Source organism: Salmo trutta, chromosome 23 (genome assembly GCF_901001165.1).
Source record: "Salmo trutta chromosome 23, fSalTru1.1, whole genome shotgun sequence".
Lineage (NCBI taxonomy): Eukaryota > Metazoa > Chordata > Actinopteri > Salmoniformes > Salmonidae > Salmo > Salmo trutta.
The window spans coordinates 31,029,961-31,049,640 of record NC_042979.1 but is presented as its reverse complement, the minus strand read 5'-3'; the positions used below and the strand labels follow the sequence as shown (position 1 = coordinate 31,049,640).

At 46.1% G+C, this 19,680-nt stretch overlaps 1 protein-coding gene across 3 annotated transcripts in view; it reads left to right on the top strand.

Annotated features, from left to right (window-relative positions):
* Window positions 1-19,680, top strand: part of LOC115159792 (disabled homolog 2-interacting protein) — a 99,948-nt gene that overhangs the window by 27,337 nt on the left and 52,931 nt on the right. The window contains exon 1 of one of the 3 annotated variants that reach the window (XM_029709848.1): window positions 1,123-1,502. The exons of 1 other annotated variant lie outside the window; for it this stretch is intronic. In XM_029709848.1, the coding sequence (XP_029565708.1) occupies window positions 1,480-1,502 (23 nt within the window). In that variant the 5' untranslated portion in view covers window positions 1,123-1,479. Of the gene's footprint in view, window positions 1-1,122; window positions 1,503-19,680 lie in introns of those variants that run through there. One more of the 3 variants, XM_029709846.1, reaches the window with a different exon arrangement.

Below are 19,680 nucleotides of genomic sequence, written 5' to 3'. Positions count from 1 at the left end.
CCTATGGGCCTGGTAAAAAGTAGTGCACTATAAAGGGAATAGGGTGCCATTTGGGAGGTAACTCATGTAACAAAGTTCTAACGGCATACCTCCACAGTGACATCATGCCCTCTCTCCCCAGAAGGTCTTCCTCCCCGTCTGAGAAAACTAAACGAAGAGGGATACATCTGGCAACATTTTGCGTCTCAAAATCTGTCTGGCCTTATTTCTCTCTCATCCTCCACTCTCTTGCTCTTGCTCTTCTTCTCTCTCTCGCGCGCGCTTTCTCTCTCTCTCTCCTCTCTCTCTCTCTTTCTTTCACTCCTGTCCTCTCTCTCCTTTCTCTCCTCTCTCTCTCCTCACTCTCTCTCGTCTTTTTTCCCCCTGTAATCCCTCTCTCTGCCAAAAGCCCCTGTATTTTCCCACACACAGCCACTCAGCCATTGTTTTCCTCCAGGAGCTGTTCTGGTGCTCCAGAGGGAGGGGGCAGGCAGGCAGGCTTCCTGTCTGCCCAGGGTGGTGTGGGAAACATGGGGGGAGGTGCCTGTCACAGACCCTCTGCCGTGAGTACATGGTGACAGAGGGAAAATGAACTCAAAGAAAGGAACTGGGTGAAAAGTGCCCATAGGGACAGATCTAGGATCAGTTTACCTCCTAGAAATGTTACCTCAATTTACTCTAAGAGGCACGCTTGGTCAGTGATGAAATCTGTATTCTGATATTCTGGGGTTGGTGGCACAGATCTAGGATCAGTTTACTTTCCCTTAGGGGTAGAATACTAAACTGACATCAGTGTCCATGGGCAACTTAATGTGAGGCACTCACGCATCCCTTGTCTGACGCTTGGCCGATGATGACATCTTTATTCTGTGTAGTTGGGGGTAGCATTGACCGTACCATCCTTTATACCCTCAGTTAGAGTCCCACCTCAAAGTGGCTGTGATTTCTTACTTCTTTGATTCAGTAATTCAGTAGGGTGTCCAATGTCCATCACTCATACTGCCTTAGTCATAAAAATGAACATCAAAGTGAAATCAAAGTTCACATCAGCCACTCTAACTTTTTATTACTAAATTATTGGTAGCCTTTTTACTGAGTTATTATATCAGTTGATAATGATTGATGTGTGCACCTATCCCCATTAAACGTTGTCTTAATGACATTAGAAATTAAATAGTCACCTGATGAAATGCAATTTATTTGTGCCAAATAAACTGTCAAGGCATCAGTTATTTTTTCCATAAAAAGAAGCGCTATCTTTTTAAACGGGATGTGGAGTGAGGGAGAGAGAGAGGGATGTGTTTGACAAGGCACAGCAGACTGCTCTCTCGGGACGGATGGGACTAGAGCAGCCTATACTGGGAGTAGCGGCGTATCTCAAAGGGCAGGCTGCGCCACACAAAATAGTCGGAAAACAAGCAGCGATTAGCGCGCAGAGAGGAATGCGACCCAAATTGAAGTGGTGTGTCATTGGGAACCCGCGCGAGGTTCCATGGAGCGATGTTTCACCTATTTAGTAAATCGTAAGTGTTCCTATCTTGCTATCATATTGATAAAAACTCGGTTGGTGTGTGTTAATGACGGATAGCTACAGTTGTGCGCGCTGTTTGAATTCGCGACCTCCACCCTATTTTCCCCGGGGATATAAACGAGTTACTGTAGCTAGCTACTCTATTGCAAACAGTCGTTACAGTGTTGTTACATTATGTTTACGTCGGCTATATGGCTTGGAGAAAATAATTACTGTAACGGGAATGCTGTTCGGGTAGACAGGAACAAGTCAAGCAGACTGGTTGGAAATAATAAAAGAAGGAGAAGGAGGAATTAGGGACGCGCTCAGACTTGAACAGGGAAATATTTTGCACCAGGGGCGAATCTACTGTAGGCCTAGTGCAGAACAAGACTTCAAAGCATAGTTCACTTTACTGTTGGGAGGAAATGACGTTTAATCATTTGGTTATTCACTCATCTCTATTAGTCAGTTATCGTTCTATTGTGGTTTTGGTCTGTAATACTTCTGATGTTGTTTATATACAGAATAGAAGAGAGAGAGAGAGAGAGAGAGAGAGATCATCAGCTTGCTCTGAATACCAGTGCAGTCATGCAGTAGGCCTACTAGTGTTTTGCCTTGTCAATGTTGACATACTTTATCTGCCTAATACGTTTTTGCATTTAGCAAGCAAGCTTTCCATTCCTCCATTCTTACTGACTTCTGCCTTCTTTCCTTGGGGGGGTACATGCGACATAGTAAAGTAGGCTAACAGTAGGTCAGCAGTCCCTTCTCTCTCTCCACATATACCCCTCTTCTCATATCTTCATCGCCTTCTCTTCTCACAGTGCTATCATTTCCATTAGCACTCGTTTAAGGATGTCTTTGTTATGCAATGGTTTAAGTAAGAAGCCTGCTTGCTTGTAACTCATTTATATTTTCCCCTGCAGCTCAGATACTGCATGCTGCATGATAACTCTTTATGTAATGTGTTTATTTGACAGTGTCCCTCTCTGCTCATCCTCTTTTTTCTCTCCGCACACACACACACACACACACACACACACACACACACACACACACACACACACACACACACACACCTCTTTCGCTCTCTCAGCAGGGAGTAGCCTAGTTAAATTCCATAGTCATGCTTACACTGTAAAAAGTGGGACAGCACTGTTGTTCATCTGAAGTGGTTTTCTGATTGGTACGATCCAAATTACACTTTGGTTTATTTAACCTATTCTATTCAATGTGTCTGAAGTACAAAAACGAATTTATAGATCAATGTGATTTTTGGAATTGAATGAAAGCTTCTAATTTGCTTTCCACATCTCAAGCACATTCATATTGCATAGTGGTGGTTGCAATGTAGCTGTGGCAGGAAATTGATTAACAGGAATTTTTTTAATTGCGTGTAACCTAATTAGGTTGCATCTTGAAATGTAGGTTTGTTAATAATCAAATATAACCGTTGGCATTGAATAATATATTTGGTTTCAACAAATATTTTATTTTTCAACTGAGAAAACCTAACATTTTTTTTTAGGTTGATCCAATGAGTCATTTTTCAGTGTACCATCACTGTGCCTCCTGTGTGTCCTCATTCTCCTATTTATACTGAACAAAAATATAAATGCAACATGCAACAATTTCAAAGATTTTACTTAGTTACAGTTCATATAAGGAAATCAGTCAAATTAAATAAATTCATTAGGCTCTAATCTATGGATTTCAAATGACTGGGCAGGGGTGCAGCCATGGGTGGGCCTTGGAGGGCATAGGTCCACCCATTTGGCAGCCAGGCCCTCCCACTGGGGAGCCAGGCCTAGCCAATCAGAATCAGTTTTTCCCCACAAAAAGGCTTTATTACAGACAGAACTACTCCTCAGCACATATGTGGCATTGTGTTGTGTGACAAAACTGCACATTTTAAAGTGGCATTTTATTGTCCCCAGCACAAGGTGCACCTGTGTAATCATCATGCTGTTTAATCAGCTTCTTGATATGCCACATCTGTTAGGTGGATGGATTGTCTTGGCAATGGAGAAATGCTCACTAACAGAGATGTAACCAAATTTGTGCACAACATTTGAGAGAAATAAGCTTTTTGTGCATATGGAACATTTCAGTTTTTTTTTTCAGCTCATAAAACATGAGACCAACACTTTACATGTTGCGTTTATATTTTTGCTCAGCGTATTATTGAGACAGCTCTACTGTAGCACTATACATGTAGCTCTACTGTAGCACTATACATGTATCTCTACTGTGTAGCACCATTTAAAAGGCATTGAAGGACTCCTCTGAAAGCCCACTTCACTTTAGAAAGTAAACCCTAGTCTTGATTAAATGCAATACTGTAACAACAGTGTGACTACATGTGTAACAATATCTATAGTTATGTCTACTTTTGAGAATAAACGTCTGTAGTTAAAAAGGCAAAACTAAATATAAAAAACGAGTTAAAAAAGACAAACTGATATAAACAGAGAGGATATAGTGAGGTTGAAATAAACCTTGGCTTTGAAGAGGTCAACATAAACTAGTTTCTTTCTGAGGATTTTTTCATTCCTCTCTTCTCCCTCCTCTTTCTCTCTTCTCCCTCCTCTTTCTCTCTCTTCTCCCTCCTCTCTCTCTTCTCCCACCTATCTTACTTCTTTCTCCCTGTTGCCTCGCCCCCTCAGTTCAATGATCTGTGGGTCAGAGGGCACACTTCCTGCTCCAACATGAGGCTCCCTCTCATCCCGTGACCGGAGAGATTGGAAACCAATCAAGAGTGTTTACTCCATGCTTATTTCCTGGTCGGGGCGTTCCCAGGTTTAGTAGACCAGGCCATGCCATGTTTTCTCTACATTGGAAGGGAAGGAATGGGGAGGTCTGTGAGTATACAGTATCTTGCTTGTGTAGTATCTCTGCTGGCTGTGACCAGTCATCTCTCTGGCTCCTGTAGACAGACTCAGCCAGGATAGCGGGGAAGAGGGCAGCACTAGAAGGAAGTCTCTCTGAATCAGTGTCATATTATGGTAACGTTCTTCTGCTCTCCTCTTGCGCTCTCTTGTTCCCGTCCTCTGTTTGCAGGCACCATGCTGTGTGTTTGAGGTCACATTGAGGTCAGAGGGGGTGTAGCTATGAGCTGATGCTGTGACGGATCAACAAAGAGCTCTGGTCTTTGTCTATGCATGAAGGTCTCCTGTTAAGTCGCCTGTATCAAATCTATCTGGAGTATCTGCTCATCAAGCCTGGTATTCATGCTGATTCAGTCCCTTGTTCTCTCCAGATCGTATACTGATACGATATCCACCTTATACATGGCTCTCAAGGCTTAGGATGTGCTTCCCATGAAGTGTTCTATTTCATTCTGTGAGAAAAATAACTGTTCCTGGAACGTTGTCTTCATCAACCTCTAACCTCTGACCTGATTGGCTCATTAAGGGTTATTTATATCCTGACCTTTGTCCTCATTAATGCATCCCTTTTACCCTGAAACCATTGAAGATTAGTGACTCTCTCTTTAGACCACTTTGTCCCCTGCTGTGATTACTGGGAAACACACACACACATCCATCATCTGTCTGTCTATTTCCTAAAGTGGTCAATAATAATAACATTCTGGTCAGGTCTGGTCTAGTCAGGTCTGGTCTAGTCAGGTCTGGTCTAGTCAGGTCTGGTCTGGTCTGGTCTAGTCAGGTCTGGTCTAGTCAGGTCTGGTCTGGTCTAGTCAGGTCTGGTCTAGTCAGGTCTGGTCTGGTCTAGTCAGGTCTGGTCTAGTCAGGTCTGGTCTGGTCTAGTCAGGTCTGGTCTAGTCAGGTCTGGTCTGGTCTAGTCAGGTCTGGTCTAGTCTGGTCTGGTCTAGTCAGGTCTGGTCAGGTCTGGTCTAGTCAGGTCTGGTCTGGTCTAGTCAGGTCTGGTCTAGTCAGGTCTGGTCTGGTCTAGTCAGGTCTGGTCAGGTCTGGTCTAGTCAGGTCTGGTCTAGTCAGGTCTGGTCAGGTCAGGTCTAGGCAGGTCTGGTCAGGTCTTGTCAGGTCTGGTCTAGTCAGATCTGGTCAGGTCTGGTCTAGTCAGGTCTGGTCTAGACAGGTCTGGTCAGGTCTAGTCAGGTCTGGTCTAGTCAGGTCTGGTCTAGTCAGATCTGGTCTGGTCAGGTCTAGTCTGGTCAGGTCTGGCCAGGTCAGGTCTAGTCAGGTCTAGTCAGGTCTGGTCAGTCCTGGTCAGGTCTGGTCAGGTCTAGTCAGGTCTGTTTTAGTCTGGTCAGGTCTGGTCAGGTCTAGTCAGGTCTAGTCAGGTCTGGTCAGGTCTAGTCAGGTCAGGTCTGGTCAGGTCTAGTCAGGTCTGGTTTAGTCAGGTCTGGTCAGGTCTGGTCAGGTCTAGTCAGGTCAGGTCAGGTCTAGTCAGGTCAGGTCTAGTCAGGTCTGGTCTAGTCAGGTCTGGTCTAGTCAGGTCTGGTCATCTCATCCTCTGGCCTGTTGAAGTGGCCAGCTGCTCTGCTACGTTAAACAACAAGGGCCATGACACAATGACAGATGCACCTAAATCGTCTCTCTCCTCTCTCTGTGTCCTGTAACAGATGTTACACAGAATACGCAGAAAACATCCCACCCAGCATGTAGCGTGCTCTTTCATAGTAATCTGTGTGTGTGTTGGCCTGGTTTCACCTGCTGACCTCTGCACCCTAGACCCGGCTGTGTTGGATCCACAGCAGCTGTTGTTTAACCACAGGACCTCGGCTTCCAGCTAGCTCTACCCATAATGCACTTGTGCTGTGCTGTGAGTCAGGCATCCCAACGGGCTCTTAACGGGTCCCAGCAGCAGAGAGAGAGCCACAGAGATCTGCTCCTGTAGATGATCTAATTTATAGCCAACACAGCTTCCTGCTGTCTCTGCTCCCTTTGTGTTCCGGGGAGGAGGGGGGGGGGGGGGTTGTGTTGTGTGTGTCGTGTTTGCCTGTGTCACAGCCCCCTCCCCCCCTAGCTAGAAATGAATGTTTTTGTGTTCAGCTCGTCCTCTCATACAGTATGTGTCTTTACATCTCCTCACAGCGAGGCAGGCAGCAGGCTCAAAGTGAATTGGTGTGTTTGCTGTGATTATTCCTCAATAAATTGGTAGAGGCACTGAAAGGCTCAGTGTTTCATCCCCTGTTGTGCGGTGCAGGGCTGCCTGGAGACATCTGTTTCGTCGTCGTCGATCTCCCTGGTGTCATCCCCCTGTTTTGTCTTGATTGCATCTCTCTTTGAGAGAGTGATAGAGTGAGGAGGGGTCCACTCCTCTTCCTCTGTCAGTACATGGCTAGAGGACACTAATGCAACAGCACCAAACCGCTTCTACTCTCCCCATTCTTTCTCTCCCTCTCTCAAAACCAATCAGATGGCCAATGGGTAATTATTATATAATAATTATTATATCTGGCTGAGGCTTCTGTGGAGAGATTCCACTGTAAGTAGAATTCTAGGCTGGCTGAAGCTGCATTAACTTATTAGCTCCAACTTTTCCTGTGTCTCCTCTAATGACCATATTATTTCACCTCCAGTACATCATCTGAGTGTATTTGCAGAGTTTCTCTCAGTCTCTGGGGTTCCCTGAGGTATCTCAGACTGTGACACTGACTTGGTTCTGTTCTGTCTGTCTGATTAATAGACAGGTTCTGCTCACACACAACTTCCGTTCCGTTCCAGTGATTCCTGTCAGGATCTCTCCGTTCTGTTTTCCTCTTGCTCTGTCTTGTCCAAGCTCGTTCTACCACAGATGTTGCGATTGACAGGAGGACACACACACACGAGCATTGTTGCATCCATATAGAAAGAAGAAACAAATACATTGACTTTGAGATAATTCAATAAAAAACATACGCACCAAACGGCTACGTGTCTAGATCTGTTGTGAGGAGACGTGAGGGACTCATTATTCCATCTGAACAGATAGAAGAGGAGGGATGTGGAGAGAAGAGGAGAGATGTGGAGAGATGTAGAAAGAAGAAGAGAGAAGAGGAGAAATATAGAGAGAAGAGGAGAAGAGAAGAGAAGAAGAGAGAAGAGGAGAGATGTGGAGAGGAGAGAAGAAGAGAGAAGAGGAGAGATGTGGAGAGGAGAGAAGAAGAGAGAAGAGGAGAGATGTGGAGAGATGTGGAAAGAAGAAGAGAGAAGAGGAGAAATGTAGAGAGAAGAGGAGAAGAAAAGAGAAGAGAAGAAGAGAGAAGAGGAGAGAAGGGAAGAGTAGAGGAGTGAAGAGGAGAGAAGAGAAGAGTAGAGGAGTGAAGAGGAGAGAAGGGAAGAGTAGAGGAGTGAAGAGGAGAGAAGGGAAGAGTAGAGGAGTGAAGAGGAGAGAAGGGAAGAGTAGAGGAGAGAAGAGGAGAGAAGGGAAGAGTAGAGGAGAGAAGAGGAGAGAAGGGAAGAGTAGAGGAGTGAAGAGGAGAGAAGGGAAGAGTAGAGGAGAGAAGAGGAGAGAAGGGAAGAGGAGAGGAGAGAAGAGGAGAGAAGGGAAGAGTAGAGGAGTGAAGCGGAGAGAAGGGAAGAGTAGAGGAGAGAAGAGGAGAGAAGGGAAGAGTAGAGGAGAGAAGAGGAGAGAAGGGAAGAGTAGAGGAGAGAAGAGGAGAGAAGGGAAGAGTAGAGGAGTGAAGAGGAGAGAAGGGAAGAGTAGAGGAGAGAAGAGGAGTGAAGAGGAGAGTAGAGGAGTGAAGAGGAGAGAAGGGAAGAGTAGAGGAGAGAAGAGGAGAGAAGGGAAGAGTAGAGGAGAGAAGAGGAGAGAAGGGAAGAGGAGAGGAGAGAAGAGGAGAGAAGGGAAGAGTAGAGGAGTGAAGAGGAGAGAAGGGAAGAGGAGCGGAGAGGAGAGAGGGGAAGAGGAGAGGAGTGAAGAGGAGAGAAGGGAAGAGTAGAGGAGTGAAGAGGAGAGAAGGGAAGAGGAGAGGAGTGAAGAGGAGAGAAGGGAAGAGGAGAGGAGTGAAGAGGAGAGAAGGGAAGAGTAGAGGAGAGAAGAGGAGAGAAGGGAAGAGGAGAGGAGTGAAGAGGAGAGAAGGGAAGAGGAGAGGAGAGGAGAGAAGGGAAGAGGAGAGGAGTGAAGAGGAGAGAAGGGAAGAGTAGAGGAGTGAAGAGGAGAGAAGGGAAGAGGAGAGGAGTGAAGAGGAGAGAAGGGAAGAGGAGAGAAGGGAAGAGTAGAGGAGAGAAGAGGAGAGAAGGGAAGAGTAGAGGAGAGAAGGGAAGAGTAGAGGAGAGAAGAGGAGAGAAGGGAAGAGTAGAGGAGAGAAGAGGAGAGAAGGGAAGAGTAGAGGAGTGAAGAGGAGAGAAGGGAAGAGGAGAGGAGTGAAGAGGGGAGAAGGGAAGAGGAGAGGAGTGAAGAGGAGAGAAGGGAAGAGGAGAGGAGTGAAGAGGAGAGAAGGGAAGAGTAGAGGAGTGAAGAGGAGAGAAGGGAAGAGTAGAGGAGAGAAGAGGAGAGAAGGGAAGAGTAGAGGAGAGAAGAGGAGAGAAGGGAAGAGTAGAGGAGTGAAGAGGAGAGAAGGGAAGAGGAGAGGAGTGAAGAGGAGAGAAGGGAAGAGGAGAGGAGTGAAGAGGAGAGAAGGGAAGAGGAGAGGAGTGAAGAGGAGAGAAGGGAAGAGTAGAGGAGTGAAGGGGAGAGAAGGGAAGAGGAGAGGAGTGAAGAGGAGAGAAGGGAAGAGTAGAGGAGTGAAGAGGAGAGAAGGGAAGAGTAGAGGAGTGAAGAGGAGAGAAGGGAAGAGTAGAGGAGAGAAGAGGAGAGAAGGGAAGAGTAGAGGAGTGAAGAGGAGAGAAGGGAAGAGGAGAGGAGTGAAGAGGAGAGAAGGGAAGAGTAGAGGAGAGGAGAGGAGAGAAGGGAAGAGGAGAGGAGTGAAGAGGAGAGAAGGGAAGAGTAGAGGAGTGAAGAGGAGAGAAGGGAAGAGGAGAGGAGAGAAGAGGAGAGAAGGGAAGAGTAGAGGAGTGAAGAGGAGAGAAGGGAAGAGGAGAGGAGTGAAGAGGAGAGAAGGGAAGAGTAGAGGAGTGAAGAGGAGAGAAGGGAAGAGTAGAGGAGAGAAGAGGAGAGAAGGGAAGAGTAGAGGAGAGAAGAGGAGAGAAGGGAAGAGTAGAGGAGAGAAGAGGAGAGAAGGGAAGAGTAGAGGAGAGAAGAGGAGAGAAGGGAAGAGTAGAGGAGTGAAGAGGAGAGAAGGGAAGAGGAGAGGAGAGAAGAGATAGAATGTCTACGTGTGGTTGTGTGTGTTTTGTAATGTTGTGTTGAACATGTGTCAGACCATTTCCCTTTGATGTGTATGTTAGAGTGTTTGTGCCGTGGTCCATGCCCAATTGTTCCTACGGCTGGCTAGCTAGCTGACTGGAGCGTTAAAACGCGCACAGGCTACAGAGGAGCTCACTACAGCTCCAACACATTACCCAATCATCTCGCTAGTCTGAAAATATTTTACCCAATCATCTATCTAGTGTGAAAAGATCTTATCCAATTAGTTCACTGGATCTCTTACCTAGTCAGCTGCCCCAATCATGTCTCTATTCTGTGCATCTCATACCAAATAAACTCAGTGTTGTCAGCCTCTTAGCCTGTCAGCTTACTGATCTCGCCAACCGCATTGTTTTGGCCAAGGGGATTCAAAGTAACCCACCGGCATTTATTTTGTATGTATGCTACATTTCTGTGTAAACTGCAGTCAGTGCTGCTACTGCAAATATTGACATGATAGGAGGGATCAATTCCTCTTCCGTGACTCACCACTCTGGTGATTAGGATCCATTCAGGACGGAGCAGAGCTTGTATAAAGCATAGAGCATGTTTATCAGTTCATTCAAAAAGATGACTGCTACTTTACAATAGCACACACTGCAGGCAATGTACATCATTTACATGGGGTGATGCCTTATAGGCTCTGACCCTGGTCCACTACTGTATTCCATGCTAACCCAGTCACAACACACACACCCAACACACACACATTCGCACACATTTACACATCAAATCAAAGTTTATTTGTCACGTGCGCCAAATGCAACAGGTGTAGACCTTAGAGTGAAATGCTTACTTACAGGCTCTAACCAATAGTGCAAAAAAGGTATTAGGTGAACAATAGGTTATTAAAGAACTTAAACAACAGTAAAAAGACAGGCTATATACAGTAGCGAAGCTATAAAAGTAGCGAGGCTATATACAGACACCGGTTAGTGAGGCTGATTGAGGTTGTATGTACATGTAGATATGGTTAAAGTGACTATGCATATATGATGAACAGAGAGTAGCAGTAACGTAAAAGAGGTGTTGGTGGGTGGGACACAATGCAGATAGCCCGGTTAGCCAATGTGCGGGAGCACTGGTTGGTCGGCCTAACTGAGGTAGTATGTACATGAATGTATAGTTAAAGTGACTATGCATATATGATAAACAGAGAGTAGCAGCAGAGTAGAAGAGGAGTTGGGGGGGCACACAATGCAAATAGTCTGGGGAGCCATTTGATTACCTGTTCAGGAGTCTTATGGCTTGGGGGTAAAAACTGTTGAGAAGCCTTTTTGTCCTAGACTTGACACTCCGGTACCGCTTGCCATGCAGTAGTAGAGAACAGTCTATGACTGGGGTGGCTGGGGTCTTTGACAATTTTTAGGCCTTCCTCTGACACCGCCTGGTGTAGAGGTCCTGGATGGCAGGCAGCATAACCCCAGTGATGTACTGGGCCGTACGCACTACCCTCTGTAGTGCCTTGCGGTCGGAGGCCGAGCAGTTGCCGTACCAGGCAGTGATGCAACCAGTCAGGATGATCTCAGGATGATGTTGAAGCTGTAGAACCTTTTGAGTATCTCAGGACCCATGCCAAATCTTTTTAGTTTCCTGAGGGGGAATAGGCTTTGTCGTGCCCTCTTCACGACTGTCTTGGTGTGTTTGGACCATTCTAGTTTGTTGGTGATGTGGACACCAAGGAACTTGAAGCTCTCAACATGCTCCACTACAGTCCCATCAATGAGAATGGGGGCGTGCTCGGTCCTCCTTTTCCTGTAGTCCACAATCATCTCCTTACTCCTGGTTACGTTGAGGGATAGGTTGTTATTCTGGCACCACCCGCCCAGGTCTCTGTCCTCCTCCCTATAGGCTGTCTCATCGTTGTCTGTGATCAGGCCAACCACTGTTGTGTCGTCTGCAAACTTAATGATGGTGTTGGAGTCGTCCCTGGCCATGCAGTCGTGGGTGAACAGGGAGTACAGGAGGGGACTGAGCACGCACCCCTGGGGGGCGCCAGTGTTGAGGATCAGCGTGGCAGATGTGTTGCTACCTACCCTCACCACCTGGGGGTGGCCCATCAGGAAGTCCAGGATCCAGTTGCAGGATCCTTAGCTTAGTGATGAGCTTTGAGGGTACTATGGTGTTGAACGCTGAGCTGTAGTCAATGAATAGCATTCTCACATAAGTGTTCATTTTGTCAAGGTGGGAAAGGGCAGTGTGGAGTGCAATAGAGATTGCATCATCTGTGGATCTGTTTGGGCGGTATGCAAATTGGAGTGGGTCTAGGGTTTCTGGGATAATGGTGTTGATGTGAGCCATTACCAGCCTTTCAAAGCACTTCATGGCTACGGACGTGAGTGCTACGGGTCTGTAGTCATTTAGGCAGGTTGCCTTTGTGTTCTTGGGCACAGGGACTATGGTGGTCTGCTTGAAACATGTTGTTATTACAGACACATGTGATAAGGTCAGGACAGCCACCCGTGTAGAGTGAGTGTAAGTTTGTGCGGCAGCGTTTATGGATGGTAGGAAACATTGCTGGGCTGACAGCAGAGTGCCATGTCAACAGAGAGCTAGGTGGGGTCCAGCCCTGCTGCTGTTGCTGTAGGCCTTAGTGTTAACACTATCCTCCATTAACTGTCCTCTGTTTATCAGACCGGCTGGCTGGCTGCATTACGGCTCTTGTCCCTTTTTGCTGCTATAGGCTATTGCTGCTGCAGGCGTACAGTAATCTGGGAAGCTAATCACATGACTAGGGACAGCCAATGAATGTGACCAGTGGTTAAATAAGGTTGTTGTCTTAATAATGTTGCCGTTTTAGGAGCTTTAGGGTGGACTGTTAGTTGTCTGTAATTTAGCTCTGCACTACTTTACCCAAACATCATATTTACAGTTGGTTGGTTATCAGTGTATCTGCAGTCCCTGGTGGAGTGCTAAGTCAGTCAGCGTGGTGTTACACCCTTAAGTGCCCTGACACCTCTGTGGCCGAGTGATTTGGGTTCCTACCAGATCCTCAGTCTGATAGGCTATCTGACAGTGTTTACTACAACATAGAAACAGGATGCAGACAGCCTCTGAGCGGGCCGGGGTTCAGAAGCTCTTAGAGTCCATTACTCCTCTCTCTCCTGTCCCTGGGCCCCATTCTAACCAGGTTTCCATCGGCCCAGCCGCGCTCGGGCTGGATAGGGTGACTGTATCCCAGACGATGAGCAGGGTCGGGCCAGGCCTGTGGAAAGACTCCCTGCTAAGTAAATCATCGGTGTATTCTGAGAAGAGAAAAGGCAGACATTCAGGCTGGTCGATAAGACGGGGAAGCTAAGCAGAGCTTTGTCCATATCGCCCAGCTCTAGTTTTATATATCTCCTCTCTCTGTACGTCAGAGGGAATATTCTGTCTGGGAGAAATAAGGCCTATCTGTTCTATTCCTGCTCGGCCTTTGAAATATTTACATGGAAAGAATAGAACCCAGAGGACTGGAGACAGAGGGAGAAGGAGAGGAGACCCCCCCATCCTGCCCATTGAACAAGGGGTGGGAAGGAGAGGTGAGTGAGTGAGGAGAGAAAGAGTGATGGGAGGGAAAGACCAGTGTTAATGTAAAAGATAATTCCCTTTGCATCAAGTATAGCCTCCATCCACAGGTAAACATGGAGAGAGAGAGAGAGAGAGAGAGAGAGAGAGAGAGAGAGAGAGAGAGAGAGAGAGCATGCAAATGAAGACATTAGCTGAGAATAGATGGTATTGGGAGATGGAGAGAGGAGGAGAGGAGAGGATGATTGTAAAGCTAGTTGTTATCTGTGAATGAGCTGAGGTATGACAAGACACAGACACACACACTCAGACATACACACACACAGACACACACACACATACACACACAGATACAAACACATCACAGGGGATCTACTCTGATGCAGGAGCTATAAGCATCACTTCACAGAATGCATTGTATTTGACATGCATCTTAACAGCTTCTTTCATAGCATTAATACAGTTAGGTAGAGGTGTCTATCATATAAAATACACATATACTGCTACGCAATACAGACATGTCACATTGCTATTCAGATATTCACTGTCACTCTCATTTTCCCACTGACACTTGTAGATGGAGTGATGGATGTGGAGATAGAGGGAGGAAGTGACAGAAAGATGTATGTATGTTGGTTGCCATGTTAATTCCACTTTAATGAAGTGTTTTGGGAGTACATTGAGAGTGTCTGGAGACTGGGACTCCACCCTGGAGTAGAGGGGTTCTCCCTGGGGGAGAGAGACTGACAGGAGAAGGAGACTGGGACTCCACCCTGGAGTAGAGGGGTTCTCCCTGGGGGAGAGAGACTGACAGGAGAAGGAGACTGGGACTCCACCCTGGAGTAGAGGGGTTCTCCCTGGGGGAGAGAGACAGACAGGAGAAGGAGACTGGTAGACCTTACATTACATAACATTACAGCCTCTCAGGGTTGTACAAGACCTCTAGCGTATTTCTCTCTATGTCTCTCTCTCTGTCTCTCGTACTCTCTCTCGCACTCTCTCTCACACTCTCTCTCTTGCACTCTCTCTCCCTCTCTCACTCTCTCTCTCCATCATCTTGACAGTCTGTGTATGTTTCTTCACTCAATGAGGGCAATGGCTGTTTCCCGTGTATTTGTTTGAAGAGCAGGAAGTGTAGCTGTAGTGGGGTGTTTAGAAAGACGTGTCCTGTCTGACTCACACTGCTATGTTTCAGGTGGACATCCTCCAAACCTCTGGGCTTTGTTCAGAAAAATGATGTTTGAGTTCTTCCTCAGCACAGCATGGTCCACCAGTCACTATGTTCTCCCTCTCTGTTTTCACGTTCAGATTAACTACAACAACACCATCTACAAAACATTTGATCGAAAGGGAATGTAAGTGGTGGCTCGTGAGAGAAGCTATAGGAAGACAGGCTTATTATAATGTCTGGAATGGAATAAATGGACCGGTGTAAAACACATCAAACATATGGAAACCACACGTTTGACTTCATTCCATTCCAGCCATTACAATGAGCCTGTCCTCCTATAGCTGCTCCCACCAGCCACCACTGATGTAAAGATAAAGTTTGATTGATGTCCAAACTCTCTTCTCTACCCAGCTGTCTGTCTGACAGAGAGAGAAACTCTCTTCTCTACCCAGCTGTCTGACTGACAGAGAGAGAAACTCTCTTCTCTACCCAGCTGTCTGACTGACAGAGAGAGAAACTCTCTTCTCTACCCAGCTGTCTGACTGACAGAGAGAGAAACTCTCTTCTCTACCCAGCTGTCTGACTGACAGAGAGAGAAACTCTCTTCTCTACCAAGCTGTCTGTCTGACAGACAGAGAAACTCTCTTCTCTACCCAGCTGTCTGACTGACAGAGAGAGAAACTCTCTTCTCTACCAAGCTGTCTGTCTGACAGAGAGAGAAACTCTCTTCTCTACCCAGCTGTCTGACTGACAGAGAGAGAAACTCTCTTCTCTACCCAGCTGTCTGACTGACAGAGAGAGAAACTCTCTTCTCTACCCAGCTGTCTGACTGACAGAGAGAGAAACTCTCTTCTCTACCCAGCTGTCTGACTGACAGAGAGAGAAACTCTCTTCTCTACCAAGCTGTCTGTCTGACAGACAGAGAAACTCTCTTCTCTACCCAGCTGTCTGACTGACAGAGAGAGAAACTCTCTTCTCTACCCAGCTGTCTGACTGACAGAGAGAGAGCAGATCGGTACTTTATCTGAGGCCCATCTGGTGCCACAGGAGAATTCTTCCTCTTATTCCTCTTTGAGTAATAAAACGCCTGCTCTGTTTGGACCTAGCAGGGGCCGGTTGGTTGACAGGTCCAGCAACTGGTTTGATGGATGGGAGTGTTAGAGCTTGTTCCGGTCTGAAGTGTCAAGCTCTGCCTGAGGAGCTGAAGTTGCTTCCCTCAGTCTTCCTGTCAGTCTGAATATGGTCAGGAATATTGATGCTCCAGATGCATCCGGCTGGCCAGGGTCCTTGGTCTGTGGACCGTGTTTCAGACCCTGTAGCTCGATAAGACGATAGCACACCCCATCCCCTCACAGCAAGCCCCAACACACACATATCCGCTGCTCTGCTTAATCCTCCATACTCCCTCTCTCTCTCATGTCAGTTTCTCTCTCACTTTTCTGCCCGGTACCTCTGCAGCCAATCAGAGAGCAGAGCCCGGTTCAAACTCCCCCCTCCTCCCCCTGCAGCTGTGCCCTGTGATTGGCTAGAAGCTCCCAGATCTGGAGTCTGACAGACAGAGTTCTCTCTGGAGTGAGCTCTGAGCTGTGTTCCGTTCCGAATAAACGTCAGGAAAAGAAGGGGAGAGGAAAAGAGAGGGAGGAGATGGGAGGGGGACTCTCGAGTGTGCGTGTGAAATGACAGAACGAGTGCTTGTGTATGTGTGCGTGCGTGTATGTGTGTTTGTGTGTGCCAGTTCCTCTATATCTCATACTTTATGTGCGTAAGCACTTGTATGGTTTTGCATGTGTGTGAAACAGACAGAGAGAGAGGGAGAAGGGGGGGAGGGAGGAAGGGAGAGATCCATGCCATTGTCCGGCCCAGGCTGGACAGTGGATATGAGGACAAAGCTGGCAGCCATTACAAAGAGCTTTCTGGGGTTATAATCTGCAGCTATGGCTGTTCTCTGTGCCTCATTTTCCTGGAATGCTCTTATTCAGAACCAGGGCTCACACACACACACACACACACACACACACACACACACACACACACACACACACACACACACACACACACACACACACACACACACACACACACACACACACAGGATTAGCATGTAAGGCTTCCATAGAGAGCATTATTATACAAATAGTTCCTCTCATTACAGAGGCTATTGACCCAGATTGTCACTGTGCTGCCAGTAGACCAGAGTCAGATGCTAAACACTAATAGCTAATGTTAGCACTAGCTTCATCTAGCTGCATCAGTCAACAGAGGCTGCTTGAGAGTCAGAGGCTAAATTCTAATGACTGATGTTAGCGCTAGTTGCATCATAATCCACGTTTACACACATTTAGCTTGGCTGTTCACATTCAGTGCTGCCGTCTCTTCACTGATTGGGCCGTGGGCAAGGTTAATGATAATTGCAATGCAGGTGCATCTGTCTCTCCCCCTCTCTCTCTCTCTTTCTTTCTCTCCCTCACTCTGAGGCATAGTGCTTACATTTGAATTAGTGTATGGGTGATATAGCGCTTGATTGTGTTGTAAAGTGGGGGAGAGCAGCAATTTGGATGCTTTGAGCTAATTAGCCGGTTAGTGCAAAACGATAATTACCTTGGTAGGGCACTCAAATATTGTGCAGCGTATTAAGTTGAATACTGTCACTATTATACTGCACCTGTGATGAAGCCTTTTCATTGTCTGATGCAGGTGCTTGATTATATAGCTGGCTTTACCAGTCTGCCCTGTGTGATGATAACATTATCAAGGAGAGGCCTTTAAATTGTCCCAGTATTGTGTGTAAGTAAGTAGCCTTGGCTTGTGCGAGCCAGTACGGCTCATAGGAGCAGAAGCCTATTTCCTGTTTCTGTAGCGTGAAGCAGCTTGATGTACTAATACACCCCCTGGACAGGACACGAGTCTATCGCAGGGCCTTACCCCCAATCTATCTCCTTAATGCTGAGTGCCAAGCAAGCTCATGAAACACGGGACCAACACTTTACATGTTGCATTTATATTTATGTTCAGTATACATGCCATTTGCTTTATAGAAGCTACATATTTTTATAATTTAATTATAGGTAGGCCTTTTATTCCAGGCTTTATCTAAATATTCTGCAAATGGAAATACATGTACAAAATGGACAAAAAACCATTTCAGTTTCTCGTCATCACTCAGCCACATAATGCTAGGGTATATCTGGTGTGCTTTCTGGAATTAGAACAAGCATTTATCGTGGTAGAAATGGCAATAGAGGATAAAATGAGTTTCTTTCTCTATTTCTTCGAGGTCACAATAGTTACATAGTGTTTCCTCTTCCATTTCACCACAATACCGACCTGTTTCAATACGCTGAGGCAATATCCCTGATCTTACCTGTTTCAATACGCTGAGGCAATATCCCTGATCTTACCTGTTTCAATACGCTGAGGCAATATCCCTGATCTGACCTGTTTCAATACGCTGAGGCAATATCCCTGATCTTACCTGTTTCAATACGCTGAGGCAATATCCCTGATCTTACCTGTTTCAATACGCTGAGGCAATATCCCTGATCTTGCCTGTTTCAATACGCTGAGGCAATATCCCTGATCTTACCTGTTTCAATACACAGAGGCAATATCCCTGATCTTACCTGTTTCAATACGCTGAGGCAATATCCCTGATCTTACCTGTTTCAATACGCTGAGGCAATATCCCTGATCTTACCTGTTTCAATACGCTGAGGCAATATCCCTGATCTTACCTGTTTCAATACGCTGAGGCAATATCCCTGATCTTACCTGTTTCAATACGCTGAGGCAATATCCCTGATCTTACCTGTTTCAATACGCTGAGGCAATATCCCTGATCTTACCTGTTTCAATACGCTGAGGCAATATCCCTGATCTTACCTGTTTCAATACACAGAGGCAATATCCCTGATCTTACCTGTTTCAATATGCTGAAGCAATATCCCTGATCTTACCTGTTTCAATATGCAGAGGCAATATCCCTGATCTTACCTGTTTCAATACGCAGAGGCAATATATATCCCTGATCTTACTTGTTTCAATACGCTGAAGCAATATCCCTGATCTTACCTGTTTCAATATGCAGAGGCAATATCCCTGATCTTACTTGTTTCAATACGCTGAAGCAATATCCCTGATCTTACCTGTTTCAATATGCAGAGGCAATATCCCTGATCTTACCTGTTTCAATACGCTGAGGCAATATCCCTGATCTGACCTGTTTCAATACGCTGAGGCAATATCCCTGATCTTGCTTGTTTCAATACGCTGAAGCAATATCCCTGATCTGACCTGTTTCAATACGCAGAGGCAATATCCCTGATCTTACCTGTTTCAATACGCAGAGGCAATATCCCTGATCTTACCTGTTTCAATACGCAGAGGCAATATCCCTGATCTGACCTGTTTCAATACGCAGAGGCAATATCCCTGATCTGACCTGTTTCAATATGAAGAGGCAATATCCCTGATCTGACCTGTTTCAATACGCAGAGGCAATATCCCTGATCTTACCTGTTTCAATACGCTGTGGCAATATCCCTGATCTGACCTGTTTCAATACGCAGAGGCAATATCCCTGATCTTACCTGTTTCAATACGCAGAGGCAATATCCCTGATCTTACCTGTTTCAATATGCAGAGGCAATATCCCTGATCTTACCTGTTTCAATACGCTAAGGCAATATCCCTGATCTGACCTGTTTCAATACGCTGAGGCAATATCCCTGATCTTACCTGTTTCAATACGCTGAGGCAATATCCCTGATCTTACTTGTTTCAATACGCTGAGGCAATATCCCTGATCTTACCTGTTTCAATACGCAGAGGCAATATCCCTGATCTGACCTGTGCACATATCGATCTTTTGCTTTTAGGTAGGTTGTACATAATGTATATCACACACACACACATTCACCCTTAACAAAAGGTTCTCAATTTGGGGTTTTCATTAATCTCCTCCACCCATTTATTCCATATTTCATTATCAGTTGTTTTTGAATAGTGTCCATGTCGAAATGAATTTGGTTTTCGTACGTATCACAGTCAGACTGTTGGAAAAGGTCAGACACTTCAGTTGCCCGGGCTCCCCTATGGATAGATCCCATTGAAAAACAACTGTCTAGTCCAGTCTCACCATACACGCCTTTTCCATCTCACCTCACATGGTTTCCAGCCCATATCCCCAGGTATTGCCAGTATAGGTGCAAACTTGTGGATATCTATAAAGTAACATAGTGCTCTGTTATGGACATGTTTGTTTTTGAGACACCTCTTAGCACCCCACAGCCCTGCTGAATAGCCCAGAACAGGATACACG